This window comes from Equus caballus, chromosome X, assembly GCF_041296265.1.
Source record: "Equus caballus isolate H_3958 breed thoroughbred chromosome X, TB-T2T, whole genome shotgun sequence".
Lineage (NCBI taxonomy): Eukaryota > Metazoa > Chordata > Mammalia > Perissodactyla > Equidae > Equus > Equus caballus.
In genome coordinates, this window is record NC_091715.1 from 100,489,073 (window position 1) to 100,509,887 (window position 20,815).

Genomic DNA, 20,815 nt, shown 5'->3' on the forward strand with positions numbered 1-20,815 from the left:
GAATACTGTGTCCTATTTTTCCTATTCCTGATGACTCCATGTTGGACTTGGATAGTATTCCCACAAGGCCACACAGCAACTTGATGGTACAACTGAGACCAGAATCCTGGGATTTGGATTCCCAGGCTATTACTCTTTCTACTATACTATGGTGATGCTCAAATGCTTACAGGAGGTGCTTATCATAAAAAAGGGAGCACCAGAGTAAAAAAAATAATCAAGATGCAACAATTTAAAGCATCCTCAAGCCCTCTCCCACTTATAAATTCTTTCTTCTTCAGTTTCAAGCATTTAGTTAGTCATATTTTTCTAGCTTAAAACTGAACTCATCTCAGAATATTAGCTTCTACTAAGCAAGATGTAGAAGAAGTGAAATTATTACACCTTTACAGTATGATCTCCCCAGAGGTGCGAATTGTTTAATTATTCCCCCCTCTCACTCCCAAAATAAAATCATCTTTGGCAGGGAAATGATCATTTACACGAAACGATATGTAGAAATTAAAACACTTTAATATAATATAAACATTTCCAGAATATAGACTGATTTTGTATCAGTACTTTTTAAGAGCTTTTTAAAACTATATATCATCTAAGTGTATTATAGACTGTTTCATTTTCCACTTTCAGAACTAGAAAATACAAAAATACACTGCAAATTAGATTTAACAAACAAAAAATCAGTCTCAATTGCTTCATACATTTTTCTTGGATAAAACCAAGAAACATAAACAAACACACGACAACAACAACAAAATACAACCAACACCAACACAAACCCAAACAAGGAATGGATTCTGTAATGCCTGGTAATTCTCTCATTTAAAATAAATTATCTTCCATGGGTAAATAATTCACTATCACAGCAATTTGATGAACAGAAGTAGAGACAACCTCATTAAGGGAAATTACACTATATGTATGAAATGCATAATTTTTCTTTTTAAGAAAATGAGGAAAAGTAACTTGAGGAAAAGGCATATTGAATACTTTTACTTCACTTTGCTTTTGTTAGAGGTTAAAGTAACTGTCCACTTAGGAAAATTCAAATAAGATGAATTTGATGAAACCAAACTCTTCAACTTATTTCTCCAATTCAATCTTAAGGGAATAAAATTAAAAAGTTCAAAACCCAAAGCAGACTCATCCCAGAGCATTGATGCTTCTGTTTTTCTTCAACAGGCTTCCTTTTCTTTTATGTTCTTGTTGTGTTCTTATGTTCTTCTTTCTCAGAGGCTAGGTTTAGACTTGTTTGTTTCTTCTTTCAATTCAATTTCAATTTTTATGCAAAAACACTAAGCTTTCCTGAACTGACACTGACTGTATCCACTTCTTTTCTTCATGAGATGCTTTTGCTTTTGTCTAGATCCATTTTCTTAACTGATTTCTTCAACTGATCCTTGGGTAAACAAAACTAAAAGTTCAAACTCCTATAACAGACTCATCCCAAAGCATTGACTCTTCTGTCTTTTCTTCAACAGGTTTCTTTTCTCTTATGTTCTTCTTTCTCAGAGGCTAGGCTTAAGTTTGTTTCTTCTTTCAATTCGGTTTCAATTTTTATGAAAACACTAAGCTTTCCTAAACTGACTGTATTCACTTCTCCTTTTATTCATTGTCTTTATCTAAATTCATGTCTTTATCTCAAGATGTGCCTGTCTTTATCCAAATCCATATTCTTAACCGATTTCTTCACTTTATCCTCCAGTAAACAATAAAAGTTCAAAATCCAAGAATAGACTCGTCCCAAAGCATTTCCTCTTCCGTCTTTTCTTCAACAGATTTCTTTTTCTCTTTCTTGTGCTTACGTTCTTCTTTCTCAGAGGTTACACCATGGCTTTTTTTCTTTTTTCGATGCTTAAGCTTTCCTGAACTGACACTGACTTTATCTCCCTCTCTTTTCCTTTCCCGGACGCTCTTGTCCTTGTCTAGATCTGTATCTTCATAACTCTTTTTCCTTTTATGCTTGGACTGCTCCTTCTCTGGCTTTTCTTTGCCTTCCTCCAGGTGCCTTCTTCTCTTCTGATGTCTCCGTTTATGACCTGCTTGGTGGTCAGTGGTATTGTCTTCTGCTGAGAGGTGCTTGTAAACTTCAGATTCTACACTGTATGAGCCAGAGTTATTTTCTTGATGACTAAGGCTCAGAGGTACTGGTTTTTCTGGGACACAGTCTCTGGTCGATTGACAGTAGGTCATAGAGTCTAGTCTCTGTTTGCTGTCATGAGCTGGTAAGCAATGAGGTAACTGGTTTTCCACTGCTTGTGAAATACTGTATGATCCTGGGTAGGTCTGGAAAGTCTCAAATGGGAGTCTTTGCTCAAACATTCTATGTCTGGGTCTGGAATCAACCACTTCTCTGTACTTAAGGGTTTCCATAGAGCTATCGCTTATCTTTCTGAAACAAGTCTTTGGCTCTAGTCCTCTGGCTTTCTGCACTTTGATGTAATCTTCAAGCTCATCTTGAAAAGAGTCATATGTCCTTTTTGAATGAGTTGGTAACCAGTGATGTAACTGGCTTTCTACTGGTGAGATATTGTATGGTCGCTGGTAGGTCTGAGAAGTCTCAAATGAAAACCTTTGCTCAATCATTCTTTGTCTGGGTCCAGAATCAACTTCTCTGTACCCACGGGTTTCCATTGAGCTCTCTCTTATCTTTCTGAAACAAGTCTTTGGATCTAATCCTCTGGCTTTCTGCACTTTGATGTAATCTTCCAGTTCATCTTGAAAAGAGTCATATGTCTTCTTTGAATGAGCTGGTAAGCAATGAGGTAACTGGTTTTCCACTGTTTGTGAAATACTGCATGATCTTGGGTATGCCTGGAAAGTCTCACATGGGAGCCTTCCTTCAAACATTCTATGTCTGAATCTGGAATCAATCACTTGTCTGTACCCACGGGTTTCCAAAACACTCTCTTCCATCTTTCTGAAACAAGTCTTGGGCTCTGGTCCTCTGACTTTCTGAACTTTGATATAATCTGCACTTTCATTTTGGTAAGAGTCTTGTGTCTTCTTTGAATTCTTCACTAGATTGATAACGATAGCTTCTCTGCAAAAAAAAAAGAGAAGAAAGTTCTAGTTACTAGATTATTTTATTCTGAATATTTTTTTGCATTCAGAAAGTTCAGTCTGACAAAACAAAAACAACAAAAGCCCAAATAAATTTTAAAAACCTACCTCAATATAAAAGCTATAAATCATGACTTTTTATGCCAAAAAGCAGGAGAAGGGATAGTGAGATTATCTCCCAGGCACCTCACAATTTTTTACACACAAAAAAATTTCAGGCCTTGGATGAAAGGGAAAATGGTTACAAACAAGCAGATATATCTGATACTGCTACAGTACTTAAAATGTAAGACATGTGGGATGTGTGGGAGAGGATCAATAATATTTAATGCCCTGAAGATGATCTGATCTGAATGTCACATTGTTTTAAAAGTTTTGATTAGTCAGGATTGGATCAAAATGAAAAGACAGAGGGATATGTTCCAAATGAAAAAAGAAGACAAACCCTCAGAAAAAGAACTAAATGAAATGAAGATAAGCAATCTACTAGATAAAGAGTGCAAAGTAATGGTCATAAAGATGCTCACCATGGAGCTCCATTCTTATGGAGAAGAATGGATGAACACTGAAAATTTCAACAAAGTGACAGAAAACATATAAAAAGAACCAATCACAAATGAAATATCTAACTGAAATGAAAAATACACTAGAGGTAACCAAAATAGCAGATTAGATTATGCAGAAGAATGGCTCAGCAATCCAGAAGACAGGGTATTGGAAATCACCCAATCAGAACAGCAAAAAGAAAAAAGAATTTAAAAAAAATGGGGATAGTTTAAGGGACCTCTGGGACAACATTATGCATATTAACATTCACATTATAGGGGTTCCAGAGGGAGAAGAGAGAGAAAAAGGGACAGAAAACTTATTTGAAAAAATAATGGCTGAAAATTTCCCCAACCTGGTGAAGGAAACAGACATCCAAGTCCAGGAATCAGAGAGAGTCTCAAATAAGATGAATCCAAAGAAATCCATACCAAGATGCATTATAATTAAAGTGTAAAAAGTTAAAGATAAAGAGAGAATCTTAAAAACAGCAAGACAAAAACAACTATTCATGTACAGGGGAACCCCAACAAGACTATCAGCTGATTTTTCAGCAGAAACTTTACTGGCCAGAAGAGAATGGCACAGTATATTCAAAGCGCTGAAAGGAAAAACTTACAACCAAGAAGACTCTACTCAGTAAAGTTATCATTCAGAATTAAAAAAAAGATAAAGAGTTTCCTAGACAAGCAAAAGCATAACTGGCCTTTCAAGAAACGTTAAAGGGACTTCTTTAAACAGAAAAGAAAAGGCTGTAACTAGAAATAAGAAAATTAGGAAAGAAAAAGATCTCACTGGTAATGGCAAACATATAGTAAAGACAGTGGATCAACCATCTATATAGCTAGTTTGAAGGTTAAAAACAAAAGTACTAAAGTTATCTTTACCTACAATAATTAGTTAAGGAATATACAAAATAAAGAGACGTAAAATATAATGTCAAAAACATAAAACATGGGGGGGTAAGTAAAAATGTAGTGCTTATAGAATGTGCTCGAACTGAAGTGACCATCAACTTCAAATAGACTGCCGTATACATAGGTTGTTATACATGAAGCTCATAGTAACTAAAAACCTAAAACCTATAATAGATACACAAAAAAATAAAGAGAGAGGAATACAGACGTAACATTAAAAAAGTCATCAAATCACAAGGGAGGAGAGTAAGAGAATAAGAAAGGAACAGAAAAGAACTACAAAAACAACCAGAAAATAATTAACAAAATGGCAGTAAGTACATACCTATCAATAATTACTTTAAATGTAAATGGACCAAATGCTCCAATCAAAAGACATAGTGTGTCTGACTGGATAAAAAAAAAAAAAACAAGATCCATCTACATGCTGCCTACAAGAGACTCATTTCATATCTTAAGACACACAGAAACTGAAAGTGAAGGGATGGAAAAAGATGCAGGCATACCTCCTTTTATTGCACCTCACTTTACTGCACTTCACAGATCTTACACTTTTTACAAATTGAAGTTTTCTGGCAACCCTGCATCAAGGAAGTCTATCGGCGCCATTTTTCCAACAGCATTTGCTCACTTTGCGTCTCTGTGTCATATTTTGGTAATTCTTGCAATGTTTTGAACTTTTTCATTATTACTATATTTGCTATGGTGATCTGTGATCAGTGATCTTTGATGTTACTACTTTAACTGTTTTGGGGTGCCACGAACAGCATCCATATGACTGCAAACTTAATCAATAAATGTGTGTGTGTTCTGACTGCTCCACTGACCAACCATTCCCCTGTCTTTCTCCCTCTCTTTGGGCCTCCCTATTTCCTGAGACACGACAATACTGAAATTAGGCTGATTAATAAACTTACAATGGCCTCTAAGTGTTCAAGTGAAAGGAATAGTTGCACATCTCTCACTTTTATTTTTTCTCCCAAAGCCCCAGTACATAGTTGTATAGCCTAATTGTAGGTCATTCTAGTTCTTCTATATGGGATGCCACCACAGCATGTCTTGATGAAAGGTGTGTAGGTCTGCACCCAGGATCCAAATCAGTGAACCCTGGGCAGCCAAAGCAGAGCATGCGAACTTAACTAATATAATGATAAAGGGCTCAATCCAACAAGAGGAAATAAATGTAAATATCTATGCACCCAACACAGGAGCACCTAAATACATAAAGCAAACATTAACAGACATATAGGGAGAAACTAACAGTAATACAATAATAGTAGGGGAGTTTAACATCCCACTTGCATCAGCGGATAGATCATCCAGACAGAAAATCAACAAGGAAACATTAGTCTTAAACAACACATTAGACCAGATGGACTTAACAGATATATACAGAATATTCCATCACAAAACAGTAGAATACACATTCTTTTCAAGTGCACATGGAACCTTCTCCAGGATAGATCACATGCTAGGCCACAAAACAAATCTCAATAAATTTAAGAAGAGTGAAATCATATCAAGCATCTTTTCTGACCACAACAGTATGAAACTAGAAATCAATTACAACAAGAAAACTGGAAAAAACATGAATACATGGAGGTTAAATAACATGTTACTAAATAATCAATCAGTCAATGAAGAAATCAAGAGGAAGTCAAAAAATACCTTGAGACAAGTGAAAATGGAAACACAATGCTCCAAAATCTATGAGATGCAGCAAAAGCAGTTCTAAGAGGGAAGTTTACAGTGATACAGGCCTACCTCAGGAACCAAAAAAATCTCAAATAAACAATCTAACTTTACATCTAAAAGAACTAGAAAAAGAACAAACAAAGCCCAAAATAGTAGAAGGAAGAAATAAAAAAGATCAGAGTAGATAAATGAAATAGAGACCAAACAAACAATAGAAAATATCAATGAAACTAAGAGCTAGTTCTTTGAAAAGATAAACAAAATAGATAAATGTTTAGTCAGACTCATCAAAAAAAAAAGAGAAAGGGCTGAAATAAATAAAATCAGAAGTGAAAGAGATGTTACAACTAACACCACAGTAATAGAAAGGATTGTAAGAGATTACTACAAAGAATTATAGGCCAATAAATTGGACAACCTAGAATAAATGAATAAATTCGTAGAAACATACAATCTTCTAAGACTGAATCAGGAAGAAATAGAAAATCTGAACAGATCAATTACTAGTAACAAAATTGAATCAGTAATCAAAAAACTCCCAACAAACAAAAGTCCAGGACCAGATGGCTTACCGGGTGAATTCTACCAAACATTTAAAGAAGAGTTAATATCTATCCTTCTCAAACTATCCCAAAAAATTGAAGAAGAAGGAATGCTTCCCAACTCATTCTATGAGGCCAGTATTACCTTGATACCAAACCAGACAAAGACACTCAACAAAAAAAGAAAATTACAGGCCAATGTCCCTGATGAATATTAAATGCAAAAATCTTCAACAAAATATTAGCAAACCAAAATTCAACAATACAGTAAGAGGATCATACACCATGATCAAGTGTGATTTATCCAAGGAATGCAAGGATGGTTCAATATCTGCAAATCAATCAACATGATATGCATTAACTAAAAGAAAGATAAAAATCATATGACCATCTCAATGGATGCAGAAAAAAAGCATTTGACAAAATTCAACATCCATTTATGATAAAAACTCTCAATAAAGTGGGTATTGACAGAACATACCTCAACATAATAAAAGCCATATATGACAAACTCACAGCTAACATCACACTCAATGGGTGAAAAGCTGAGAGCATTTCCTCTGAGATGAGGAACAAGAGAAGGATGCTCACTCTTGCAACTTTTACTCAACATAGTATTGGAAGTTCTAGCCAAAGTGATCAGTCAAAAAAAGAAATAAAAGGCATCCAAATTGGGAAGGAAGAAGTAAAACTGTTACCATTTGCAGATAACATGATACTATATATAGAAAACCCTAAAGGAACCACCAAAAATATTGGAATAAATAAATTCAGTAAAGTTGCAGGATACAAAATCAATATACAGACATCTGTTGCAATTCTATACACTAATAACAATCAGAAAGAGAATTTAAGAAAACAATCTCATTTAGAATTGCATCAAAAAGAATAAAATACCTAGGAATAAATTTAACCAAGGAGGTAAAAGAGCTGTAATCTAAAAACTATAAGACATTGATGAACAAAATTGAAGATAACACAAATAAATGGAAAGATACTCCATGCTCATGGATTGGAAGAATGTTGTTAAAATGTCCATACTACCCAAAGCAAACTACAGATTCAATGTAATCTCTATCAAAACACCAATGGTATTTTTCACAGAACTAGAACAAAGAATCTTAAAGTTTGTGTGGAACCACAAAAGACCTCGAATAGCCAAAGCAACTCTTGAAAAAGATGAACAAAGCTGGAGGTATCCCATTCCCTGACTTCAAAATATACTACAAAACTATAGTAATCAAAACATCATAGTACTGGCACAAAAACAGATACATAGATCAATGAAACAGAAGTGAGAGCCCAGAAATAAACCTACACATTTATGGATAGCTAATTTTAGACAAAGGAGCTAAGAACATACAATGGAGAAAGAAAATTCTCTTCAATCAATGGCATTGGGAAAACTGGACAGCCACAACAAAAGAATGAAAGCAGACCATTATCTTACACCATACACAAAAATTAACTCAAAATGGATTAACAATTCAAAAGTAAGACCTGAAACCATAAAACTCCTAGAAGAAAACAAAGGCAGTATGCTCTTTGTCCTCGGTCTTAGCAATATCTTTTTGAATGTCTCCGTAGGCAAGGGAAACAAAAGAAAAAATAAACAAATAGAATTACATCAAACTAAAAAGCTTCTGTACAGCAAGGAAACCATCAACAAAATGAAAAGACAATCTACCAAATGGGAGAAGATATTTGCAAATCACACATCCAATAAGGGGTTAATATCCAAAATATGTAAAGAACTCATACAACTCAACAACAACATCAAAAACAACCCCAAATAAAAAATGGGCAGAGGATCTGAACGGATATTTTTCCAAAGATGGCCAATAGGTAAATGAAAAGATTTCAACATCACTAATTATTAGGGAAACAAAAATCAAAATCACAATGAGATATGACCTCATGCCCATCAGAATGGCTATTATTAAAAAGATAAGAAATAATGAGTGTTGGACAGGATGTGGGGAAAAGGGAATCCTGGTACACTGCCGATAGGCATGTAAATTGGTGCAGCTACTATGGAAAATAGTACGAAGATTCTTGAAAAAATGAAAAATAGAACTACCATACAATCTAGTAATTCTACTTCTGGGTATTTATCTGAAGAAATGAAAATGCTTAATTTGAAAAGATATATGCACCCCTATGTACACTGCAGCATTATTTACAATAGCCAAGATATGAAAGCAACCTAAGTGTCCATAGATAGATGAATGGATAAAGATGTGGTGTACATGTACACATACACCTACACACACACACACACACACACACACACACACACACACACTGGAATATTACTTAGCCATAAAAAAGAATGAAATCTTGCCATTTGCAACAACATAACAACATGGATGGACTGAGAGGGTACTATGGTAAGTGAAACAAAGCAGACAGAAAAAGACAAATACTGTATGAATTCACTTATATGTGGAATCTAAAAAACAAAACAAACAAAACAAAACAAAACAGAAACAAATTCATAGGGCTGGCCCCGTGGCTGATTAGTTAAGTTTGCAAGCTCTTCTTTGGCAGCTCAGGGTTTTGCCAGTTTGGATCCTAGGCATGGACATGGCACCGCTCATCAGGCCATGCTGAGGTGGTGTCCCACATAGCACAACCAGAAGGACCTACAACTAGAATATACAACTATGTACTGGGGGACGTCAGGGACAAGAAGGAGGAAAAGAAAGAAGATTGGCAACAGATGTTAGCTCAGGTGTCAATCTTAAAAAAAAACCTCATAGATACAAAGAACAAACTGGTGGTCACCAGAGGAAAGGGGGGTGAGGGGATGGGCAAAATAGGTGAAGGGAATTAAGAGGTACAAACTTCTAGTTATAAAATAAATAAGTCATGGAGATGTAATATACAGTATTGGGAATATAGTAAATAATATTATAATAACTTTGTATGGTGACAGATGGTTACTAGACTTGCCATAGTCATCATTTTGTAACATATATGAATGTTGAATCACCATGTTCTACATCTGAAACTAATATAATATTGTATGTCAACTATAGCAAAAAAAGTTTTAAGTCAGCTCCTTGTATGGATATATAAATGTGATGGCTATTTATTCTGGAACTCTGAGATTTTAAGAGTCTAAAGGAACCTTAAACTAATTTGGTGAGTCAGACAATTTGGCTTCTAAGTATTCAGACTCAATATAAATATTTCCTACTAGAATAAAATAATATAATAGAAATACTATGCTTTGATTTTAAAAGCAACAAACCAAATATACAATAGTTAAGTGTTCCTCTGTCCTGCTATCTGATTTATCCAGTCCCCAATTGTCCACTCAATCCCCTCCTCCTTAAGATAATAGAATAGAATGGAACAAACGTTTAGTGAACTCCTACTATGTGCCAGGCCAGGCACCTTATACATATTTTTATATTTCATTATAACTGCTTTATATCAGAGCTACCCAAAGTTACACATTTGGTAGAAAGATAAATCTGGTATTCCAATCCAGGTGTGTCTAACTGCAAGATTTTTTTCCTTAACCACTATACCTCACTGGAAGGACAATGATTGGATCACTGAATCCCTGGAACTAGGCCAGTCTTTCAGGGATTATTTGAATTTGTATGGTTAGCCTGAGAATGATCCTTTAGCCTTGCTCCAAAGAAGGACCATGCTGTCTGGTGAGAAGGCGTGCCAGTTAGCCAGCTTTACCTATATACCATCATGGCTAGAGAACTCCCTAGGGGATGCTACTAGCATGCAATACGTTACAAATACTACCATCCATACCCAGGATCAACTCATAGGGAAATGAATGCCTAGACAGTCTGTAAAACACATGCAAAAGTACTTGATAGAAGCTCTGGTCTTTGGTGTCACAGGAGCATTTTGGTAAAAAATACTTACTTAATTTGATGTTCACTTCCTTGCATATGGGACCGGAACATTTCCAAAGATGTAAAGGTGATATTACAAATGTGACAAACATATGTTCTCATACTAAATGCTGAAAAAAAAAAAGAGTTGAAGTTAAGAAGGTCAATATGGATATACTAATAATCACATAGCTGGACAGGAATTTACTAGAGATCATCTTCGTGAACTTTCCCAATTCAAAGATAAGGCCCAGAGAGGTAAAACGACTTGGTCAGTCATAGAGCCAGTTAGTAACAGAGATAGCCTCTCAGAGCCCCTCTCTTTTAATTTAAAGTCCAGAATTCTCTACACTACACCACACTGCTTCTCCAGCCCTGGCATCTTTCCTAAGAAACTGCTATCTGCCTTCTTATTGTTGCTACGTGGAAGGGGCATGAACTCCGAATTTAGCTAGCCCAACTAACCTTTGCCTCTTAATCCCTCAACCAACCTCTTTTTGTTTGCCCCTAGTTCTCTTTCCACCCAATCAAAACCTGAAACATCCCAAAAGATTAAAGACAAATAAAAGCAAATTTTTACTCTCTTACCTGAAATCACTGTAGTGCATTAGTTTACCAAAAGTAATTTCCACAGACATATTTTATAAAGGAGAGAGGTTCAGTGAGCCCCACTCTCAGGATAAACGCTGAAAGCAAAATTCTAAAACAAAACTACTAGTTACCATTTCAAAAGAGTCAAGAGCTATTGAATAGGTATACCAGCTACCTCTCTATTCTGCTTCTTAGGTAGAATTGCAAGCAAGGGATAAATTCATTTTTATTTTCTTAATATTATCATCCTTCCATTGTCTCTTTGGTCAGAAGAAGCAAATTAATAAATTTCATAAGCCAAATATAAAACTATCCCACCCTAAGGAAGAGAGGCAATAAATTGATGGCTGCAGAGATTTTAGGGTCAAGCAAGGTCATCTTCTTTTAAATCAAAAGTAACTTAATCATTTAAAGGATGCTAAATTAATCACTAGCAAGTGTGTTGGCTTCGTCTAAGCAAAGATTATTCATAGAAACATGAGACTATTGTCAAGGGGAAAGAAAGATGGGGACTTTGCAGAACCTGAGGACTCTGCTCACTATTTTTTTTTTCTAGTGAGGAAGACTCACCCTGAGCTAACATCCATTACTAATCTTCGTCTTTATTTTTTTTTTGCTTGAGGAAGACTTGCCCTGAGCTAACATCTGTGCCAATCTTCCTCCACTTTGTATGTGGGATGCCTCCACAGCATGGCTGATGAGTGGAGTAGGTCCACACCCGGGAAATGAACCTGTGAACCCAGGCCACCAAAGCAGAGCACATGAAACTTTAACCACTTGGCCATGGGGCCAGCCCTCTCTGCTCACTGTTGACATATACTCTATGGTGGGCCCAGGGGAGCTCAGCAGGTTATGCCAAAGTCTGAATGAATGATTCCTCAAAACTATCCTCTCTCCCTGTGCTCTGATTTCATGCTCACCAATCACTTTCTGATTATAATTTGGTTTCCCATATTCTTTGATACCATAAAAAGGATCCCCTGGATGATAGATATTTTTTAAAAAGCCCTGTGAACTGGAAATATATATATCTCCTTCTACCATAAATCAGTAACAAGAATGACAATGTATTAACTTAAACTATAATGTTTCCCAAACTTCTGTGATAAGAATCACCTGGAGTGTTAATTAAAAATATAGATCCCTAGTCCTCTCCCCTGGAGAACATTATTCACTGTTCTGGGACAGGGAATTTGTATTGTAATAATACTCCTGGTAATTATTATCAGAGAATGTGTGGCAAATACACTGAGGGAATACCTTTCCAGTTCCTCAGTTATTTATCAGCATCTTCCAAGTTATTTTCTGGTTTGGTGAGCTCATGATTTCAGGCTGATCAACTCTGAAGATTCTGGACTTCCTGCAAAGCCAAGAACTAAATCCAGGACTCTACATCCTCACAACAACCCTTTTCAGGAAAGTATTACCGTCCTTATTTAGCAGATGTGGAAATTAAGGCTCAGATTTGCTTGGCCAATACCATACATTTTGAGGGCACTCAAGTTATACAAGATAAGCAAGAGTCTTGGTTTCCTCTAGATTAGAGATTTTCAAAGCTAGTTACACATTAGGATCAGGTGGAAAACCTTAAAAATATTTATGTTACAGCTCCGCATCAGATCAATTAAATCAGAATCTCTAGGGGTGGAACCAGACTTTCTTACTTTTTGAAACCATTCTAGATGATTTTTCTTGCAGCCATTGTTGAACATCACTGCCCTAGACTATGGAGCCAATGATCTTCACTATGATTATAAACTCCGACTATATTTCAGGGATTTTACATATTTGTTTAGTGTTTATAAATTACATTATATATAATGTTCTCCTCATTTCCTCCTTTGTTTCTTCATAAATTACATCAGAAGATTATAATATAGGTAATTTAGAGGTTTAGAGGAGATGCAGGTCAGATAGGAAAGATCCAGAGGCAGTTATGGAACTGTAGTCTCATTACTGTTACCTTAGCCCTTGTCTTTTTCATACACTGATATTCTTTATCTTTTTCTAGGATATAGACATCTCAGAAAATAATATATAAAAATGGTGCAAATCCTTTCTATAAAGATATGAGGCGTATTTATTGACCTCAAGTTCAAAATTCCTGGTCTAGCCCTCCTGAAACTTGTCTCCACTATGTTTCTTATACTCTCCATTATCCTATCTGAGTTTGCTCTTTGCTCCTATCCAGCTTTGCTGCCCTCAGCCCTGCTAAGGTTCCTTGTTTCTAACTTCACCCAGAAACTCAAGCTTCTTTGCATCTTGTACCTTTCAGAATTTTCCATGACCTAACACTTGTGGGGCCCACTCTTCTCCTAATCACAGCCCTATCCTCTAATTCCCTGGACTAAGGTTTTCGTTTTCAAAGCATAAACTGGGGAAGTGTATGTCTTTATAGTCTAACATTGTGGTTCTCAATCTTGGCTCTTTACTGTAATCACTTGGGGAGTTAAAAAAGACAAAACAAAACACTAATGTGTAGGTCCCAGGGATTCCAATTTAATTGATTTGATGGATGGCCTTGGGATTACATATTTGGGATTTCTAAAAGCTCCCTGCATGATTCTAATATGCAGTCAAGGATGAGAATCATTTGTCTAATATCTTAAATGGGGGAAAATCAGTTGAGAGCTACACGTAAACAAAAATGTAACAATGTGGGATTTAGCTGATAACGAAAAACAGAAAATATCGAATTCACCTGTTTTTAAATCATGACAGGAAAACCAGACATTTTTTAAAAACTAACGTTTGTTGAGGACCTATTCTGTGATGGGTACAGTATATACTGCCTCATTTCATCCTTTTTCAATCCTGTGAAGTAGCCTTATTTTCATTTTATACCTAAGGAATCTGAAGTGCAACTGGGCAAGTGACTTTAAACATTTCTCTCAATCTATGTTTATCCCTCTACATGATACTGCCTCTAAATAAACAATTGGGAATATTAATTGAGAAAAACTATATACTCATTACCATTTAAAGCGCTGAGAAGGATATTACAGAATAAAATATAATCCCTTATCTCAAGTGGCTAATTCAGTGAAGGGGCTATAATTAATGCAATTGAACAGTAACGCCTATGAGAAATCAGAGGAAAGGGAGAATACCAAGAGCTAGAGCAGTGAGGGAAGTTGTGATGGACCTTGGAGGATGAGAAGGATTTGAACTGTAAGGAAAACAGATAAGGGCATTCCAGGGGGTGAAAACAATATTAGGTATGGCAGAGAGAGAAATGAGCACGATGTGTTGAATTCAAATAATCTCATCCAACCAATACAACCAACTATGTGGCACCAAACATCACGCTAGATGCTGGGGGTACAAGATGAGTAAAATGGACAGGTTGCTCACAAATCAAAGTGAGAAACAGATACATGAACAGAGGATTTCAATCTCATGTGGCAAAATGTGAGAGAAAGATATGCTTAAGGAGTAAGGAGCTCAAAGAAGCAGAGGCACTTAGCACAATAGGGCAGTCTGAAGAGGGCTACTGGAAGAGACGATGCCTTAGTTAAACTTGGAAGGATGAAACATAGTAACTTGATGAAAAGAGTTGAGAAGAGCATTGTAGGCAGAGCAGCTAGCAGAAAAAAAGCACAGAAGTGTTTACAGGAACTTCTCAAAATTTGGAATTGTTGTAGAATAAAATATAGGGAGGTGAGATGGGAGAGGCAAAAGAATGTTGGATCAAAGAGACACTTACATTATATGCTAAGGAGCCTAGACTTTTTATTTTTGCAATGGGAAACCTTGTAGTGGTTTAAGTAGTAAGTGACATGGTCAGCTGTGTATTTAAAGAAATCTCTCCTCTAGCTGCAATATGGAAGATGAATTTGAGAGGAGCAAGCCTGGAAGTAAGGAGAGCACATTTATGTAAATATACTAGACCAGGCAAGAGATAAGAAGGGCATGGGCTAGAAGGGCCACAGTAGGGGTAGAGAGGAACAGGAAGATTGGTGAAATATTTAGCACTAAAACCAGTAATACTGTGACTGATTGAATGTGGGAAATAAGAGAGAAGGAGGAATCTAGAGGAGTCTAAAATAAATCTCAGGATCTTAGTTTGGCAACTGAGTGGGTGGTGATCCTGTTAACTGAAATTGGAACTTCAGAAGGAAATGCTGCTTTAGGAGGTGGGAGAATAAGCAACGGTGAGTTTGAGTTTGGACACACAGAGTCTGAGATATTTGTGAGATCTCCATGTAAAGGTGTCCAACAGGCAGTTAGATATAAGAGTTTGAAAGGCAGAAGATAGATCAGAGTGATTTTGGAGAAGTCAGAGCATAGGTAGTTAAAACAGTCAGAGTGCATGAGATCTCCTGAGGACAATGTATGGGTGGGCATAGGAGTAACAACATAATGAAAAAACTCTGAATAAAGTTCTTTTTATTCTTTAAACTAAGATAGCAGAGGAAGAGGGGCCAACGAAAAGTTTACAAAGACAGATTTATCAGGATGAACAGTAGAGAGTGATGTCAAAGGAGCTATGGAAGTAGAGATTTTTAAAGGAATAATTAGTGAATGGAGTAAAGATGTTCATTGGATTTAGAAATTTAGAGGTCACTAGGACCCTGTGAAGAAGAGTTTCAGTGAAGTGGTAGAGTACTGGTGTGGAGCGCTGGGGGAACGTGTGTCAACAAATGGCAGTGAGTTGAGGAATGAATAACAGTGAAGACAGTAAGAGTGTATTTGAAAAACAAAAAACCAAAACCAACCAAACAAACCAACAGCAACAAAAAATATGGCAAAGAGGAGAAAGGGAAAGTATAGGAATTAAAGGGGAACTTAGGGTTAAGGGGTGATTTGGTTAAGGCAAGATACTTGGTAATTCACATTTGATGGCCAAATTTTTCTTCATGAAATAAGGAATAAGCTTGCCTGAAGGGTGTGAGAAGCAGGAGTGTGGAACAGTGGAGTAGAGTCTTGGAGAGTGGTGTAGGTTTACAAATCATTGCTGAGAGGAAACTGAAGGAAAAGGAAAAGGATAAGTAGGACTAAAAGTTCATAGAAGCTGGATACCAAGACTCTGTAGAGGTACCCACTCTCTAGCCTTAAAATAATTTTCCATAGCATCACTCAGTATCCTGAATGTAAAAGTAGAAAAGGTCGTGTCTGTGGAATTGATCTAGGGTTGAAATCTTGCTACTAGGGAATTAAAGAATAACAATGAGGTCTAAGTAAAGTCTTCCATAAGGTTGTTAGAGCATTAAAGTGTGAAACGATGGTAGTGGAAATATAATATGTAATGGAAGGGTACAGGAAGGAGAAATAGTTCTAAGAATACGTGATAAGGCTTGCTGATGGATAGGATATAGGGAAATTAAGAAGTCAAAGATGCCCTCAAAGATTCAAGTGTAGGTGACCAATAAACAGTGCTACTACCGGCAAAGACAGATAAGAGGAAAGTCAAGTTGGTTTTAGAGAAGATTATTAATTAAATTTGAGATATGTTGAGTTACAGGTGAAGGTAAGACATCTAAGTGCAATAATGGGGCTAGAAATTAGTAAGATAAACAAAACAAATACAATAAATAAAAAATACATACATACTTTAGTTCCATATCGTTATGGTAGCCATTCCTGTGCTAATAAGATCTGGGCAGGATGGGGACATGAAGAAACCAGTGAGAATGATGAAGAAAAAGAGAAAAAGATTAGATATAGTAGAAATATATATAAACAACAGCAGACGGAAAAGAACGCAGAGACAGAAAGAAGGGAGAAATGGGTGAAGAGTGAAATAGTTAAAGTGGCACGTGTTAAATTGTTTTTGTCTTACCACTTGCTCACTTATACTACGGGATTCTGCCATTACTGTTCTTTGAAATTCTCATTAGCTAATTTAAATTCTTCAACTATTTTTTAATTCTTAAATGTTTACTGTTTTGAAAATGGAATAGTCAAAGCAGGGATAACTCTGTTCTTTGAGCTCTAGCTTCAGAGGCTAGTGTAAAATGACTTCAATGAGTGGATTAAATTATGCTGATGATCAGCACTCTCTCCCTGGCCAGATGAAAATTTCACCAAAATTCTCATTCTCTCATTCTAATAACCTTGAAACTTCAGAGTGCTAAAATGACCCTCTCTTCAGAAGTGACCAGAGTGCACACACTTCTCATAACTGACTCAGTTCCAATTTACCTAATACCACTAAACTAGAAGTCACTTATTTCAGATACCCTCAGCCCAGCAATAGGAAAAATACCCCAACAAGTAGAAGTCTGTCATTTCTCCAAACATCTACTACTTTCAGAAGCCCAATCACTTCTATTTCCATACTTGCCTAAATCAATATTCTTTAAAATCCTAAATAAAAACACAGATCTCTATGTAACTTTGGGCGATATGTTGAATCACATTAAGTAGCAAACTTAAATAGTACAAACACAGGGTTAGCAATCAATATATAAAGGTCAATAGTTCGCTAAATCATGTATTAAACTAATCTCTATTGAGGTAGGCCTTCTCTGTGCTAGTTTTTATCTCTAGCACTGGAAATACAGATGAACTAGATGAAGTACCTTCCCTGAAAGACTTTACATTCTAATGGGAGATAAAGACACATGGAGAGATTATTAGATATGCAGGTTAAGGAAGCACAGAAGATAAACCTTGAAGGAAGTGAAAAGGCTTCCAGGAAAGTAGCATGTTAAAGAGTGAGTAGGAGAAGAGAGACGAGATGTGCCAGGCAAAATGGCGGCATGAACAAGGGTACAGAGGCAAGAAATAGGGTAACGGTTTCTGGGAACCATAAGCAGTTTGCAGGTTCTGACCCACATAGATCATGGCAGGAAGTAGCAGGGGATAAGCCTGGAGAAGGAAGGCAGGGACAAGATGGTAAAGAGCTATGAAGCTTAGATTTTATCCTTAGAGAACAGAGAAACAATTAAGGATTATTTTTCTTCCTCTTTTTGCTTGAAGAAGATTGTCTCTGAGCTAACATCCGTGCCAATCTTCCTCCATTTTGTATGTGGGACGCCGCCACAGCATGGCTTGATGAGCAGTGTGTAGGTCTGCACCCAGGATCCGAACCTGTGAACCCTGGGCCACTGAAGTGGAGCGTGTGCACTTAACCACTATGCCACTAGGCCAGCCCCAAGAATTAAGGATTTTTAAGCAGGGGAATGACATGGAAAGATATGCACTTTAGGTGAAACACTCTAGTGGTTAAACTGATGGTGGTTTAGGGGAGACAAAACTGACAGCAAGGAGAGTAGTTAGGAGGTTGTGGCAATATTCTAGAACGATGCTTCTCAAAATTTATTGTGAGAACCAATCACCTAGAGATCTTGTTAAAATGCAGATTGTGATTCAGTAGGTCTGCAGTGAGGCCTGAGATTTTTTTTTCTAAAAAGTTCCCAAGTGATGCCAATGACACTAGCCACAAACCACACTTTGAGTAGCAAAGCTCTAGGAAAGACGCTGAGGGCCTGACTAGTGTGGGAAGAGCAGGGCTGGAGATAAGAGCACAGTAATATTCAGGAGGTAAAACAGTTATGGCTTGGTGCTTAAAATAGTTATGGCTTGGTGCTTCATTAGATACAGAAAGTGAAGAAGGAGGTGGTGGAGGATCCACAGTTAACTACAGGTTTCTACTTTGAATGACTGAGTGGATTCGAAACAGCTATGAGTTATCCAGGTGAAGCAGTGGCTGCCATTTAGATATATGAGTCTAAAGCTTGACAGAAAGGTCATAAGCATACAGATGAGTGAGGAAATCAGAGGAACAGATTAGATCATGTTTACAGAGTAAGGTCAAGAATGGAACCATGGGAACACCTATGTTTAGGTAATGAAGTAAAAACAAGAGCCCCCAAAGAATACAAAAAAGAAATGGAAACACAGGAGAAGAACCAGAGCATAAGGAGTTACATACGACAAAGAATAGAGCCTGAAGAAGGAAGGAGTAATGAACATTTCACAGGAAGCAAAAAGGTCTAGTAAGGAAAGAATTTTAAAATAACAGTGAGTGGAGGAAAAGAAGTGGGTGGAAGACAGAATATGAAAAGGGAATAAAATACACTAGTAGTGAGAAGGTGCCTGTGGGGGAAAAATGAAAAAAAAAAATATGGTTAGAAGAGCAAGTGGATCACTCCAGTCAGGATCAGAATCTTTATTGTGCCTGAATTCTTACAACTCTTTCTTGGCTCCTTGGTTTATCCTCTCTTATTCCCACTTCTACCAATCTAATCATATACTTCCTCTATGAAGACTTTTCTGAACCATGATGTTTCACTTCTCTGGTTACCAAAAATATGTACACAAAAATCCATGTCTGTAGCCTCTTGCAATGAAGCATTACTAACCTAACAAGTTTATACACTTGCTCCTTTAGGGAAAATGGTATATCCTCATTTGTATTCCCAAGAATGACTAGCCTGGCCCCCAAGAGACACTTTAGCCATACATAGTGACTGAATGATATAACCAAATGATACTAATTTAAAAAACTTCCTTCTGTATCTATGATATAACATGGAACCATGGGAACACCTATATTTGATTCTGTAATTAACAAGGGTCATCTAAATCGTCTGGGTCTCATTTTCTAGAAAACCAACAGAAAAAACTAGATGGACTCTAAAGTCCTTACTTATCTAAAATTCTGTGCTCCATGAGTACTATCAACTTCCTGCTCAACAAGAATAAAATGGTATATACATTAACCACTATATCTTATAAAACATAGACTTCCTATGAAAGAGTTTTGCGATATTTTTACTGTTTACCATTTGCATCTGATTTTGCTGGAAGAGGTTTCTCTCTTATCTTGTCTACAAACTTCTTCCTAGCTTCACTTCTTTTGTGTTTTTTCCCAACATAATGTTGTTGGGCCATTAACGGACTATTAAAGGAAGCAGGACAGAGCTTGCAATACTTGTTTGGATTATTCAAATCCAAAGCAGTGCTGGAAGAGGAAGGCATAGTCTTGTCTTTAATCCCACCTGGAGGAGGCTTGACAGCATGGGGCTTCAGAAAAGTTGACTCTGCAGAAGTAGTAATACGCACACCTGCTGAAATAGTTGTAATGAGAAGTGATCAACATGTGTTCAGCTATTAGAGTTGTATTCATTATAAAGTATTAAAGAAACTTAGAATTCTTTAAAAACCCACTATCTTTGGACTTTTTCCACACAGAGCTGTTGGATAAAGGTACTCAGGTTAAAAACAAATTCCTTCTGAGAGAATGGAAATTTGAATATAAGTCTGTCACCAAGTTTCCCCAACAAAGATACAGGCAAGAAAGTTCAGCATCAGGCATTACCTAATTATACTCATTTTAAAAATCAATGAAAGCGTGAGAGCCGTCCTAGTATGGTTCTTGAAATCAGTGAGGGTAAAACAGATGGTGCCAATTTCTAAGTTGGTGTCTTTCTTGAGTAGCACAGTAAGTTATCTATTTAGTCCAGATTTGTGGTGTTTGTTTCAAAATAAAATTTATGCGGTTGTTTCAGGCTATAAAATTATAAGTTTCCACAATTACAGTTATTTCAGAGCTCTTTCATTTAGTCTCCATTCTGAGCCCAAATTGATGAATTTTAGGGACTGGAAGATAAGGCTTTTTAAGATGTTTTCTCTTATAGGGCACAAT

The 20,815-nt window shown here is 36.5% G+C and overlaps 1 protein-coding gene across 20 annotated transcripts in view; it reads right to left on the bottom strand.

Moving 5' to 3' along the window:
* Window positions 1-493: 493 nt before the first annotated feature.
* The window catches only part of ZMAT1 (zinc finger matrin-type 1), a 200,532-nt gene continuing 180,210 nt past the window's right edge, over window positions 494-20,815 (bottom strand). For 6 of the 20 annotated variants that reach the window (XM_070257001.1, XM_070257000.1, XM_014729053.3 and 3 more), the window contains 3 exons: window positions 20,169-20,237; window positions 10,661-10,760; window positions 494-3,043 (listed from right to left, as the gene is read on the bottom strand). In XM_070257001.1, the coding sequence (XP_070113102.1) occupies window positions 1,720-3,043; window positions 10,661-10,760; window positions 20,169-20,237 (1,493 nt within the window). In that variant the 3' untranslated portion in view covers window positions 494-1,719. Of the gene's footprint in view, window positions 3,044-10,660; window positions 10,761-12,480; window positions 12,581-16,769; window positions 18,758-19,952; window positions 20,238-20,815 lie in introns of those variants that run through there. The other 14 variants (XM_023633621.2, XM_023633618.2, XM_023633620.2 and 11 more) reach the window with 6 other exon arrangements.